This window comes from Anguilla rostrata, chromosome 5, assembly GCF_018555375.3.
Source record: "Anguilla rostrata isolate EN2019 chromosome 5, ASM1855537v3, whole genome shotgun sequence".
Lineage (NCBI taxonomy): Eukaryota > Metazoa > Chordata > Actinopteri > Anguilliformes > Anguillidae > Anguilla > Anguilla rostrata.
The window spans coordinates 60,261,959-60,277,040 of record NC_057937.1 but is presented as its reverse complement, the minus strand read 5'-3'; the positions used below and the strand labels follow the sequence as shown (position 1 = coordinate 60,277,040).

General features: G+C 43.5%; 1 protein-coding gene across 2 annotated transcripts in view; it reads left to right on the top strand.

Moving 5' to 3' along the window:
- The window catches only part of spock3 (SPARC (osteonectin), cwcv and kazal like domains proteoglycan 3), a 54,017-nt gene that overhangs the window by 25,543 nt on the left and 13,392 nt on the right, over window positions 1–15,082 (top strand). For both annotated transcript variants that reach the window (XR_010330287.1, XM_064337505.1), the window contains exons 4-6: window positions 1,151–1,259; window positions 5,620–5,728; window positions 9,082–9,184. Coding sequence is in view for 1 of the 2 variants with exons in the window: in XM_064337505.1 (XP_064193575.1) it covers window positions 1,151–1,259; window positions 5,620–5,728; window positions 9,082–9,184 (321 nt within the window). In the remaining variant the exon portion in view is untranslated. The remainder of the gene's footprint in view (window positions 1–1,150; window positions 1,260–5,619; window positions 5,729–9,081; window positions 9,185–15,082) is intronic.

The following is a 15,082-nucleotide window of genomic DNA, read 5'->3' as shown; positions in this document are numbered from 1 at the left end:
AGAGAGATAGTGAACAATAGAATTACAGTAGAATCAGATGATAACTGATGGATAATCTTCTAAAGCTAGTCCAGGATTAGCATAAGGCTCTTAAGGCGAGAGGTCACACTAACTGTGGATGTGGACAGCAGCGTCCAGTGTGGGCTGTGACTGCCTGTTTAACTGCAAAGATCTGCTTAGTGTCTTTAATGGGACCTAATTCTGTCGGGAAGTAATTCCAGGAACTTCAGGTGGCACTTTGGGCTTTATTGTTCTCTACTTTGCCTTCTAAATGGAATGAAGTTTCTTAGTATCTCTATTAGTTTCTTCCCCTCTCTCTGCCAGAGCTGCAGAAACATGTTGCTCCCCCCCCCCCCCTTTTTGTTTGTGAAACACAAAATCCCAGAGATTATGAACTTTAATGTTAGTCATCTTCGTTTCCTCATGGGGAATGTATACGGCTTCTCTATCTGTGCCACCCCCCATCCCCCCCCCCCCCCCGCTCCCCGAGACGGTGATTTCTCATTGCTGATGAGATGTGGGTGAACGCCCGTTTGTTGTGTTTACATCTCCCACTGTTCAAATTACAGTGAAGCGCCGAACGTCAGTGAAATTTAGCGGTGACTCACTGTTCGCGCCGTAGACCCAGAAGGCCTAACTCGGTCCTGTCGATTTCTCAGAAGCTCTGCGGCTACGGCTTCAGGCTTTCTGCGGGCTTTGACTTCTGCCTCAGCGACTCTCCTGCGGTGTCGTGCCGTGACCCCTCCAGAAGCAATCTGTTTCTGCTTCGCATTGATATTTATTAAATTCAGGAGATGCTCATTTGTACTCAGAGTGATCTGGGTATTTCCAAAAAAAAAAAAAACAGGTGTGTTAGCCTCTCAGAATTTAGACAACCATATGCCCACAAAAACAGAGGCGTCAGAAACTGGCTTGGAAGCTGGTTAGCTTATGTTTCTCAGCGTCACAAGCTATGCCTTCACAAAGTAAAGAGTGAAAAGCCCAAAAGTGGCTGCATTCTTCTCTTATTTTTTAAGGGAGCACAGGCATCCGTGTATTTGCACTAACTGAGGTGTGTGTTCATACCCTGCTTTCACAGATTAGGCCACCATTGATTGCTGTCAAATGAAAAAAGGACGACTTTATTTCTCCTGATCTCTGTTTGTCTCAGCTCTCGACCCCGCCAAGGACCCCTGTCAGAAGGTTAAATGCAGTCGGCACAAGGTGTGTGTGGTGGAGGCATCCCAGACGGCCAGCTGCGTCAGTCAGAGGAGGCTGAGGTGGGTGAAGGCTTTCCATACCCCTGTAACAGTCCGCAGAACAGTTTAACTGTCACACGTCTTATGGAATGTTGATCGCTGTTTGAATTCAACCGACACTAATTGCCTGTGGCAATATTTTATATGCCCTTCCATGAGATGGAATGCACTCAATATGTTTTGAAATACAATAATCTGTTAAAGATATTACAAATTATTGATACTTTTTTATATTGCAGTAAATGTTTATTTTTGTAATTGCAGTGCTGTGAAATATTTATCATTAGATTTTTGAAAACATTCACAAACAACATTCTGCAGTATTGAATTTCTGTAAAGGTAATAGGCAGTGTGATAACACACACACACACACATCTTATCATTGCTAATCCATTTTTCCATTAAAAAAATGATATATAGTGCATATGAATTTTTGGATTCTGCACTACAAGTTAAGCACTCACTAGCTTCCTACCTCTTATCTGTAAATAGAGAGTCGGATTGGTAGTTTCCTCTAACTGAAACACCTGTGATTAAACTGTACAGTTGTGTACATACGACCGTCATCAGCCTGTAATGTGCTGATATTTGTATTATGTGCAACGGTGGAATAATAAATATTGAAGTGAACAGATGGAAATTGACAGTGTATTGAGGGTGATAATTTGCATATAAAACCAGGCTCTGGGGGAATGTGGTTGGGGGTGTTAGGTAGACTGGCTGAGGTTTGGCCCCGTGCTCCAGGAATCCCCCCCACCCCACCCCACCCTCCCTCCATCATCACACAGAAGCGGGATTTATTTTGGAAAGGATCCACACTCTTGCTTCTTGATCAGTTAAATAACCGTGAACAATCTGTTTATCCGTGACTGTTTGTACTGCGTTGAGCTACCATTAGACACACTTTATAATCCTCCACCTAAAAAAAAAGCCAGTAACTCTATAATGGGGGGTGAAGCCTCTGCAGAAGGGGATGTAAATTGCGTGTGCGTATGAGTCGGTTCAGATTACATCTCTATTTATACCACTTTTTTAAATATATAATGAAGCGAAGTAAACAGCGGCAGCATTTTTCCTGGCCCTCCATTTAAAATGAATGTATAAATACTATGCAACTAACATAAGTGTAATGTAATTGTAACATTTAGATAAGAAAGGTTTTTTTGTTTTGTGTGGAGTACATCTTTAGTATTATACTCTTTTGACATGCTGTGTGAAACAACATGATTAAAGGATATGCGAGCCATTGGCTTTTAAAGAGACCGGTTGGCATGAGTCACTGGAAGGGACATATGGGGGTTGCTTTGAACACAGAATAGATTAAATGTAGTTTGCTCCATGCATATTTATGTTTATATACAGTACGTCCAGGCGGACAGTGTGTTGACAGATGAAATGGAGAAGAGGACACAATCGAAAGCGATTAAGCAGTCAGTGGATCTCCTGTAGTGTTAAACAGGACTACAAAACATGGAGGGGAAATGTGAGAGAGATGAGACGTGTGTGCATGTGTGTGTGTGTGTGTGTGTACGTGTATGTGAGAGTGGAGAGAGTGTGTTAGAGGGAGAGAGAGACTGTGTTGTGTGTGAAAGAGAGACTGTGTTAGAGAGATATATGCTGTGTGTGAGAGAAACTGAGAGAGAGTCAGTGTGGAGAGACTGAATGTGAAAGACGTGTGTCTGTTGAGAGAGAGAGAGTGCGAGAGAGAGAGAGAGACTATGAGACTGTGTGAGGGCTTGCACAGGAAGAAAACCTGAGTCTGCCACAGAAACTGAACTGGCAGAAACAATAAGGGTTGGCCTAATTTCCCCTGACATGGTTTTTTAGTTTTGTTTTTTTTTTTTAACACAATGTTGCTCTCATCAACAACTACTGTTATTATGAAAGTGTGAATGAGTCCTGCACAGGCTATGAGCCGTAATGCTGTTTACTATAGTAAACACTATACTATAGTGTTTTTGTCCTGGAAAATACAATTCTCTCACAGCAGCTGCACGCCATTCACGGACAGATTAGGATTTTTGAGAAATGTAGATGACAACGTATTTTCTGTACTATATTTGATGCTTTGGTTGCACGATGATGGGATGATTAAAATGCACAATGACGTAGCAGTAGCATCATTACTGTGTTTATCTTTGCTATAAAAGGCCTGTGGTAGATTGCTATCAGGTAAAGAGAGTGTATTACTTCCTTAAACAGCACTTTAGAGACATTAGCATGTAGCTACATCTATTTGTTGCTTCATTTATATATTAATCGACTGGTATTTGAAACTGAACTCCAGGTAGAGTGTTTTCATTTGATGTATCCTACTTCAGGGAATATCTATGGTTTTGTTCCATAGAAATTCCCAAGGTTACCGTTAGACCACCATTATACTCTCCATAAAACTAAATCAATTTTGCCAACTCAAATGTTTGCCCACATAGACATGCTTCAGCCATAGGAATAAACATGGCTCTCAATCATAGACACTCATTCATTCAAGAATATATCTATTTTTATGTTATTGATAACCTATAATGAGAATTCAGACAATGATTATAATGTACAGTTGCACATTACAATTCAATGGCTTCACTGCAGGCTCGAATATCATGTCATTTCATATAGGTATTCCCACTGTTGCACCACTGCCAAGATTCAAAATCAAGTATAAAAGTTCGCTTGGGGGTGCAGTTTTTAAAACCTAGGGGCCATTCCCATTAGAGGAGCTCTCAATTTCCCAACGCAGAAACGCCATCTTAGCGGAGCTGCCAGATTCCCAAATTTGCATCGTGGGGGGGGGGGGGGGGGGGGTTGCAGGTCCTCCTAGACTCCCCCTCCATTTTCTCTGACATTCAGATCATCCAGACCGCTCTCCTTCATGTTTTTTTTACAAAACAGAGACTCTGAATTGTTCGTCTTCTGTCTGGTTTTATTTTAAAAGCTCCCAGCAGTAAATCCAAATTAAAATGGTCGCCACTTCTCGGCCTCAAATGTGTCTTTAGAGGTAGAACAACAACAAAAAAAACTAATGAAATAGCCGGTCCCTCATGCCCATTGGTATTTTGATGCATTTTCTTGATTTTTTTTTTCCTTGGAGATTATGTTGGATCTTCTTTTTTTTGTTGTTGCATGACTCGATATTGAATGGTTTTGGTCCCGTTTGTGAAAAAGGTGTTCTGGCGATAAAATAATGCGGAGTTTTGAAATTTAGCAAACAGCAACAAAATTTGCCCTTCACGCCTTGGAATCCCATTTCCCTTTCATCCTGTTAAATTATCTATGGATTCTTTCAGTCATTTGAAGGCCCAAACTGGGTCGAGCTCCAGGGTGTCACTCCATATCGCGTTGGAGAGCCCTTGCGTGTTAATTTGATTAGCAACAGACTGAGTACTAATTGTAGAATGGCAGTGGAGAAATGGCATTGGACTTTATGGACATTAAAGTTGCAGTTCAATTGATCCAAACTGTAGGGTGTCTGAATAACTAAATGTAGCTTGCAAGCATTATGAAAATCTCTTTTCATTGGCTTTCATCCCATTTACTGTATTATATGGCGTGTGTACGGAACTGAACCGGAAATATTGATCACTGTCCAGCTATAAACGGTCATATGAATTTTGATTATGTGAATGTTACGAGGTTTTCATCAAGCGGTGTGTTAAATTCATATTCCAGAAATGCCCTACTCATTTTTTACAGCAGCTGAAAGACATTCACGACTAGTTTACCTGCGGTACCGTGCTTCAAGTCCTTTAGTTTTTATCCCTCCTGACATCTGAATTTTCAGGCAAATGTCTTTTCCTATTACCGAAGTGTAGAACACATCAAAGCGATATTAAATTCAGATTTTCCTGCGGAATTGAATTGCTTTGCGGAAACAATTAAGCACGATTCTGAAGTGCACCCCCTCATTAGACGGTAGATCATCTGAAAAGCACATTGTTTTTGCCTCATTGATTATGAATTATGTCCAACAAGCAAGGAAGACTTAATGCGTTCCTTAATTGTGAGGAACGAAATGTGTGCCGCACAAGAACAGAAGTGATCGCTTGTCTAGAGCGGGAAAAACTTCGCATACAGATATAAAATATGAAGCCTGTCTTTCACACAAGATTGCGGAAAAAATGAATCCGCATCTTTCCACTCACACACACACACACACACACACACACACACAGGTGTGCACTCATACAAACACATACATAGATTTTGTATCGTGCATTCCCCAAGTATTTTGTGTAAGCGTTGGAAAACTGCAGTGTCATACTGCACAGTTTATTTCCTTTGGTGGTCTTTTTACTCAGTTCATCAACTGGAAATGCCTCTCAACTCAAATGACTGACCCATTTTCTAATTCAGGCTCTCTCTTTTTTGTCTCTTATCTTTTTAGTCTGAAAGTCGGCCTCTCTCAAAGCCCCGCCTCGTCCAAATGCAAGCCGTGTCCCGTGGTCCGTCCCGTTCCGGTATGCGGGACCGACGGGCACACTTACTCCTCGAAGGTGAGTCCGGGACCGTGGCGTCGGTTTCTGGAGCTACGGGCTTCACTGTCAGCCGAAACGCACCCATGCTTTTCATTGGCCGGTGGGATTGACTGTGGGTCAAGAGTACAAGCTGCATTATGGCAAATGGACTGTATTTATATAGCGCTTTTATCCAAAGTGCTTTACAATTGATGCCTCTCATTCACCCATTCACGCACACACTCACACACCAACGGTGAAAGGCTGCCAGGTTCCAATCAGCTCGTTGGGAGCAATTAGGGGTTAGGTGTCTTGCTCAGGGACACTTTGACACGCCCAGGGCGGGGGATCGAACCGGCAACCCTCCGACTGTTCTTACCTCCTGAGCTACGTCGCCCCACATTAGCAAGTGTGAGAGCGAGTTAGTGCTGACAGCTTTTATGCCAGGGCCTTGTTCAACAGAACTAAATGAAGCACGTTTTTTTAAAGAAACGATCAGCACCGTCATCTTCCACGGAGAAAAAAAAACGATCTGCCGTCTTGGATTACTTCTCCGGTTGCGATGGCAGGGCCGAAAGGAGAAGTCGATCGGACATCGTCGGCTTTTCATTTGCGAGAAACGGCCGATGAAAGACGATGACGAGCAGCGGTCGCGCGAACCGGAACGGGCGAAGGGAACCCGATAAAGCGTAAAGGGTTTTTTTATAAATCCGTCCTCCCTCTCTCTCTCTGTCTCTCTCCCTCGCCCCAGTGCACATTCGCTGCCCTGTGGGCAGGGCCGCTGCCTCTGTGGTCAGACTCAGCGGTGCATGCTGGGAAAGATGTCGTGAAAAAAAGCGCCAAAACTACCGCGGGCCAGTCTGCAGGCAGAGTGCGTCCAGCGAGGAGTGGTTTTTAAAAAAAGGTCCAATAAAAAAACGCCACCTCCAGCATTTAACCCTTTAAGGTGTGAGATCGCAAACATGTGAATAGAATGTTCTTAACCGAATACTCTAATGCCGATGTCACTGCTGGTGACTGAAAGCAGTGGAGTTCTAGAACACTGAACTCTAGAATTTTAAAGAAAAACAAATAACATTCCTGCTCTTCATTGTATCGAATACAACCACAGTAAGAGATGGGGTGGCCATATTGTAAAAAAAAAAAGAAAAAAAAAAAAAAAAAAGATTCTCCTCTACCATATACAGACTGCAGTCCAGAATTGCAGACGACACAATGACCTCTAAATTGCCTCCGTCCATGAGATGCCTACCACACTGAGCTCTTGCTAGTAATGTATGCTATGAACTCGTCCTGAACATTCGTTTAAGACCAAGAAATACATTCCAGCCATTAAATAATGCATTTATTGTTTTCCTCGACTGACCGTTTCACTCCCTTCTGCTCATTTGAGCTCCATTGACATAATTTGTTTTCCCCGAGTGTTGCAGTCCTGTAAGCTTTCGTTAGCCAGGCGATGTCAGTGTGAAAGGTTATGCCCACAGCGGTGATGCCCAAACATGGCCCTGGAGGCCCCAGCAGTGCTGCTGGTCTTCATTCTCCCCCCCTCTAATCAGCGGCTGATTTAGACTCGCTCCCTCCAGGGGAGCCGAAATCTCTGGCCAATCAGTGGCATGATGAATCATTTACCCGCTGAAGTCGAAAACAGCAAACCAGCGGTACTGGGGCTGGCCCCCCCGGGGGTCGGGATTTCGAGCGTTCCTGATGTACGGGGGTTACCGTTGTGCTCCGCATGAAATTTTGATGTGAATTCGGTCGGTATAGCTGCCGTTGCATTTCAGCAGTATAATGATAAAAATATAGCCGTCCTCGGTCAGATTCTGAAGTGGTGAGCGTTTCATGTGGAGATACTCTCAGAAGGTGCAGTAGAGTTGCAGTCAGTGGTATAGGAGTGCTGATGTTGGCCCATTGTCATATAGCACTGTCAGCCTTAAGCCCTGTTCGCACGGGACTAGTAGTACCGGGGGACCTCATGTGATTTAGAAATGACCCCCACGCGTCGGCGACATTGCATGGGATAAGCGATGTCTGTATTTTACTCGAATTTACTGACATTATCCCCCCCGGATATGATTGAAAATGTCAAGGCTGTGCTCTGCGTAACAGTAAAGTACGACCCCAAATCACCGAGATGCCGATTCGCACGGGCCTAATATTATCACATGACCTCTGTGTTTGCCGAAATACGGTAGGTAATTTGCGGTGGAATTTTTACTTTACAAATTAGGGACATGGCAGATTTGCACGGGATTAAGATCACAGACGACCTCCGCAATCATTACAAGTTACTAGAGGTCCCCAGGTAATAGAAGTCCCGTGGGAACAGGGCTTTTAGCAAGACTTTGCCCGCAATAGTAAATGTAACTGTTTACATTCCAGCAAAGCCTTTTTAAATGACAAGTGCAAATTGTGCAGCTGTTCTACCTTACTGTATTCATCGGGTATGTGTGTATATACAGTATGCATATGCATACATAAATGTATAGATTAGTTTTTCGAAACACTGGCACAGCATGCAGTTGCTGTGAACAGTCTGAGCAATTGGAGTTAGAAGTTTATCTTTTTTAAAATTGAGTTTTTAATTAAAATGAAAAAAAAAGATGTTTATTCATGAATATGTAACAATTTAGAGACCTATTTTCCCGAGCTCCCCCCTTGGCACCCGGGTTGCTTGGAGCGGAATTCGGAAACATTACTCCTTTTGAAAAAATAATCACCTTTGTTTTGCTGGGCCGTCTTTCCGCGCGCTCCAGCTGCAGCAGAACATGAGTTTTTAATTACGGTCATTATTTCGAATGGATGAGCAAGCGGAGGAGCGTCAGGTTCGTCAGGTTCGTCCCGAACCCCGCGCATCTCGCTCCGCACGCGGCTCGAAAAACTGATAAAAGGTACCGTCGCCAAGCTCGGCTTTACCGCGCGCGACGCGGTCACATGACAAAGGCCGGGCGACCTCCTCCTCCAATGAGCTGAACAGGAGCAGAGCGCATTCTGAGAAACGTTTCTTCTTGCCCGGTGAATATTTTTATGGTGAAAAGTTGTTGAAACGCCGTCTAGGCGTTCTCGTGAAAACCTGGCTACATTCGGTAGAAAACTGAAAGTTTTCTAACAGGCTAGGATGTAGCCAGAATAAATACGGGTGAAACATGAGCTATATTGGGAGGTAGCCATGTCAGTTTATGTTCGAACATCTCTCAACCCAGATTTCCACCCCTCCAGATGTTGACAGTGTAAAATGTCCAGTGTTTATTCAACACTAGCACAGAGTACTTATGAATAGGGACCCATATGTACTCTGAAAGAGTTGATTTAACACTGAACGAGTTTCTGCGTAGATTCTGGCTCTTCTTCTTTGGTACTGACGCAGCTCTGTTTCTCTCGCCTCTCTCTCTCAGTGCAAGCTGGACTACCAGGCCTGCATTTCCGGCAAGCAGATTTCAGTTCAGTGCTCCGGCCAGTGCCCCTGCCCCCCCAGCAGGAACAGAGTGGAAAAGAAAGGTAAACGCACCCCCCATTCACCCACCTGCTTGCATGCCGCCCTCCTCCACACACACACACACCTCGGCGAAAAAGTCGTTTCTGCACCCAGGCAATTTTTTAGGGGGGATTGGCTCCGTTTAAGCTGAAGCTGCAAGTATGATAATAGGGATACATTTTCAAACTCCAACGGCTTTTTCTTTCGGCGCACCTATCGAGCATCGACCCGCTGTGCTTTGATGCGAGAAAAAAAAAAAACTACACAATTTGCACTGTAGAGCAGTGAGGCTACATGCTAATTCTGTGTGTGATATACGTTCCTGGTTGCCCACTGGTGGCTCGTCTGGGAGGCGCTATCCGGTTATCTATGGGAACCTTGCAGGACTCACCGCTGAGCATCTTCCTCTTGCTGGCCACTTACTGTCCTCCTGGATTAGCAAATGTGGGGGGGGGGGGGGAGGGCTGTGCATTCCATTACGCTACATTCATTTAGGAGGCAATCTTATCCAGGGCAACCTGCTATGTAGGCCAAACATAAGTGCCTTCACCTGATTAATATGAGCAGTACTGACAGACCTGGCCAACAACGCACCCAAGGGAATGTAGATGCGGCATCACTAGTGCAAGTTAACTTTTCCATGCGTCCACAAGAAGGCCTAAGAAGAAGAATACAGCGATTGGTTTTTGTGATGGTGGGAGGCCCATGCTTCCGTGTTACTGGTGCACCCTGAGATAGTTCACAGATTTTGGATGCTCGATGTACTATAGTGGGGGCTGGAGGTCAGGCCAGGTTCAGTCCAGGTAATCCACTGGTAATCCAAAGAAATGGCCATAGCTCCAGGGTCATCAGGGTAATTTATAAGTCAATAAAGGAGCCAAATGTTTGTCCTGTCACGTAGTAAAATACACGACAAGAACAGGCCATTTCTATTAATGGGAAATTCAAGACTGTCCATCACTGTGTCCAGCCTGGATGTGAATACGTCAGTGGTCTCTGCCTGGTACTCTAATCACAGGAGAACAACTTCCTGACCAACTATGGGGGAACTTACCTCTAATTTACACCTTTTAGCTTCTGCATTCCCCTTGAGACACCAATTTAGTTGCCCTTCTTTGTGCTTTCCCAGGAGCTTATATACCTTTCTTGAAGTTTAGTGCCAAGAATTGAATATGGGTGGTCTGAAAGAGGCATTCTGTTACAAAGTGCAACCTTCTTTAATTTCCTTTCTTCTTTGATTGTATATAATGGTTAAAGTACACTCTCAGCTTTTATTTATGGGGAATTGGGGGGAGACTATAAACAGTCTAATTTCTACATAGGAACCATGTTTGAAAATCACCCTAAATAAGAGCTGAGTGTGAGCAGTTTAACCACACACACACACACACCTTTAAAAAAATTATTTCCCCATGCAGATCTTCACATTAGCCATACTGAATGTGTACTGCCAGGTTTTCTTCCACTTGAGAATCATATTAAATCTTCTTCCATCATTTCAGCAGATTGCAAGGCACTTACTACCGGTGTAACTAATTAGCTACTGATGTCCTCATCAGGATGATTCACGTAAATAAGGAGAAGCAAAGGTCAGAGCATCGATGCTCCTGACATTTCCTAATGCAGCTCATCACAGATACCACCCTTCCTGTAGTCACCCTGCAGCCAAACAACTCTGAAATAACTTCTGAAAATCCCACTCACTTCATTTAGACAGGGAGTCTCTTGTGTAGTAGTTTTTAAATCAAGTGCTTTTTGGAAATAAAAATATAGGCCTTGCAAATGTTTGCCGAGTTTGCTCAGCGAAGTCCTGGAGGTTTGCTTGGCCCCTGAAAAGGCCATGTTGGTTATTCCTCAAGGCACTTTTTTGGGGCCAGTCCACACACTAGATCGGTGATAAGCATAAACACACAGAAATTGGTCCACATAGAAGTCCAGAGTTAGTTAAGAAAATAAGGGTAAACCTGTAATCATAATAACAATAGTAAAAGCCATTATTCAGCACAATGTTGCATATAACAAAAACATTATTTTCTGTTGTATTTGATATTTTCAGTCATGTTTTTGTGATGATCGATACAGGGAGTCATTTCAGAAACATTTTGTTTGTTTTTTTGTTGTGTTTTTTCTATATTTGGAAGGAAAATGTCCAGCTCCTTTGTTGAATCTAGTTTATTCATAGTTTGGCATAGTTTGTGCGAAATCGTGCCGCATTTCTTTGTCGAACAGACTTTCACACTCTAAAAACATGGCGAGCGTTCCCGACTGGAGGTCTCTCACGTCCTTCAGATCCACGCCAAGCTCGGCGCGGCGGGCGCTAACGCACGCTAACGCTAACGCTAACGCAGCCGGTTACATAAGCCTCGTCTCGCGCAACGGAGAAAATGTGTTTTTTTTCTCCCCACTAGCGGCTGTCAGTGAGCATCGGGCCGGTGGTGCGAGGGGAATGCCGCGGCACGCAGGGTTTTTTGATTCAGATCCTCGGGGGGGCAGCCGCGCGAAACGTGTCAGGATCTGTTGAACGTCACGTCTGCCATTCATCAATGTCAGTTCCACCCAACCCCCCAATGCACACGGCACCGTCGTTAGACATAAGCTGAAGTTTCGCGTTTCTCCACGGACTGCTGTGTCTGTCCTAGGACACTGCCAAAAGGTTGGGCTTCAAGTATCCCGACTGAGGCTGTGTGGCTTCACGTTGCCCGTGTATTGGGGAGCCAGAACCTAGTTACACGCTCTGTGAACGGCTGTCCTTGTGTTGTTATCACGACGGATGTTGCCAAGGGGTATTACTGAGCCATACCACATGATACATACCATGAGCCCGCGGTTGGTGACATAAGCCTTTATGAAGGTGCAATGTAGCACTTGTGAATAATTCGCAAAATACTTAAAATAGAATATCAGCGTTAGAGTGACAGCAAGCAACGGCCAACCACAGAGGGGGAATAGCACATAAATAGACAAAGCTAACCTTAGCTGACTCATTGCCTCCGACCAATAGGGAATTCTGGATTCGCTTTCCTAATCTACCCATACGCCTGGAAAAGAAAACAGTACAACGGATAGGAGTTCCATCCACACATCCACATGAGTTGAATGAAAGCAGGCGTTCGTTTATCTACTTTATTTGTTTTGGCATACAGGTGCCGTCAGGGTTTAAAATGATTACTTCCCCACCCCAATCCCAATCTCTTCACCCCCCGTTCCCCCCACCCCGTCCCTGTCCCATTTCTGTAGTCTTGCAGGCTGAATCATTACATCGTGCAGGTTTCCTTACGGTTATGAAAGACCACTGAAAATGATTGTCTGAAACGTGCTTCCCCCCCGTTCAAGGAATCTCAAATCCTTGCTGGGCTTTCTTTTCATTACATACTGTAGATACATTTTTCATAACGGCTGAACTCTGGACTTTTAAGCCTATTATTTTTTTCTTTTATTATTACTTAGTTTTATTAGTTTTGTTCGGTGTAACCCATTTAAAGCTCTAAACGGATCAATGCTGACTCACAGCGTACAGTGCTGGGTCACATTGCGCAGTGCTGGGTCACATCGTACACTTCTGTCGTAATTGCTGCCACTTCTTATTGGTTTCCAGTGTCAGGTAATGATCATTTTGACGTTGGGCTGCATGAACGTCAATAAAAAGGCCATTTCCTCTTTTTGCAGAAGCTGTCTGAATGACCGGTATGCACTTTATCACAAGAATTGTCAATCAGAAAGGATTTCTGTCCCAGCAAGACACTGTTTTAGTGTTTATCGTTTCGTTTTATTATTGTTTTCCGAAAACTGTATATTTATCACAAATAATTAAAAAAAAAAAGTTTCTGAAAATTATACCATACTGGTCCTAATCGTTTTTAATGCAGGCCACAGATGATGACTGTGGACTTTAGTGTGCCAGTTACATGCCCCTATCAGTGCTGTGCCAAAAAAATTCTGGCATGTACACTAAGGAGCCATCACTCTGCTGGGAGACAGAGCAAGTCCAGAAAATTGACATTATGCCTGGAATACTCAATAAATAATTTACAGTTGATATTGCGTTTATTGATGCACTCAGTGAATGGAAAGCTGAAAAGCTCCTGGTTTTCAGGGCTTTTTTCCTCCTTGATTAATAGTCGGCCTGAAATCTTACGCCAGAGGGTCACCTGATTTGTTCTTGTTTAACGGGCAGCCAAGTGCTTTGACACGGGCCAGGGGCTCCGGGGATGGGGTGCTACACGGTAAAATGTCCAGTGTTAATTTAACTCTATTATTCCATTTCAATTTTATTTGTATAGCGCTTTTTTTTTACTGAGAACTGTCACAAAGACGCTTTACAGGGTAGGAAGGCAAGAGACAGAGCAAAAAGAGCAAACACCAGGCCTGAACCCCCAAATAGCAAGTACATACGGTAAGGTAAAAAAAAAGCTCCCAGTGGGGAGAAAACCCTCAAACGGCTGCGAGAAAAAGACTCCCCAATGGGAAGGAATCTCAAGGGGAACCCGGCTATGGAGGGGGAGCCCATCCTCCACTGGCCGGCCTGGTGTAAAGTAGCAGACCACAGCTCTAAAGGAGGGCATACTGTAGGGGTCCAGTAGGGTCCACATGTTCTACGCAAGAGTTGATAGACCGCTGAAGGTTTTTACCGCGTGTGGTTGTGTTTGGCGGTAAGAAATTGACGCCATCCCTTCGTTTGTCACCCCCGCTAGCTGCCCTTCAGACCCCCCCCCCCTCCATACAGGCACGATTGGATATTTCACCTCGATAGTTCACACAAGCTGTGCTGCTATTTTCAGCTGCAATATAAAAAAGCAAGATTCGATCCACACGGTACTACTGCAGTGGGGAACCGCACTACCTGACGTTCACAGTAAAAGGCTGGTAGTGTTTTTGAAAATGCCGTATAGTTAAGGTTCACTTACTCCATACAAAATCAGGATAGGATTTTTTTTCTTCTTTTATTTAGTTGTAAGGTTTGAATAATACACCCCAATACAGGACTGGGCATATTTTAATGTTTATTCTTAAGATTTCAACATTTGGTTTTAAAATAAAGATTGATGAAGGGAAATGTCCAGACATCTCGTCATGCAGCTACTTATCTTTGCAGTCAGATGTGATTCCCTGGAATTTACCTTGAGCGTTTGATTTCAAGTACTTGGTTTTTGTTTTTGTTTTTTTTGTTTTTTTTTTTTTACTGAAATTGAGTTAAATCACCACTGAAGCCCATCATGAGCAGAACGGTCAATCACTAAAAATTAGACAGATCCACCCATTACAGCATTCATGAATAAGTTTTTTTTTGTGCTTGATGGACTGTCTCTAGGCAACCACAAAGGGATTCGGCTTTAGTTTAAAAAAAAAAAAAGAAGAGAAATATTGTGTAAAAGTGAAACTGATATCAGCAATCCCCTCTTGGGCAAAACATAAGTAAAGATAATTGCAATTACTTCATAATCCCATTATGGTTATTGCAGTTTGTTTGTCTTTTATTGCCGAGATGTTTTTTTTTTTTTTGTTAAATGTCCTTCCTTTCTGTTTATCTAGGCATATTCAGGGGTGTCTGATGTGATTTATGCTTCTTGTTTTTTCATTTTTTTATTCTTGAATTCAGTTGAGACATTTTCTGAGCCCAGGACATTGAAGGCTACAGCACTTTTTAAAATCTCCATATGCACAAGTGTTGCATTTATGCATGAATTCTCATTATCCCTCATGTTACTGGTTTTGAAGTCTTTTCCTGTTTTCTTCTCATAGCGCAGTGCATTTATATAAAAGGTTTTGAAGTTATAACAGCTGGTTGGAATTGTGTGCGCGCACGCGTGTGCGTTAGTACATGCGTGTGTGTGTGTTGCGTGTGCGTGTATGTGTGTGTGCGCGTGCGTGTGTACATTCAGACATGCACACGTCTTTTCACCAAACACTTCTTCGATTACAGT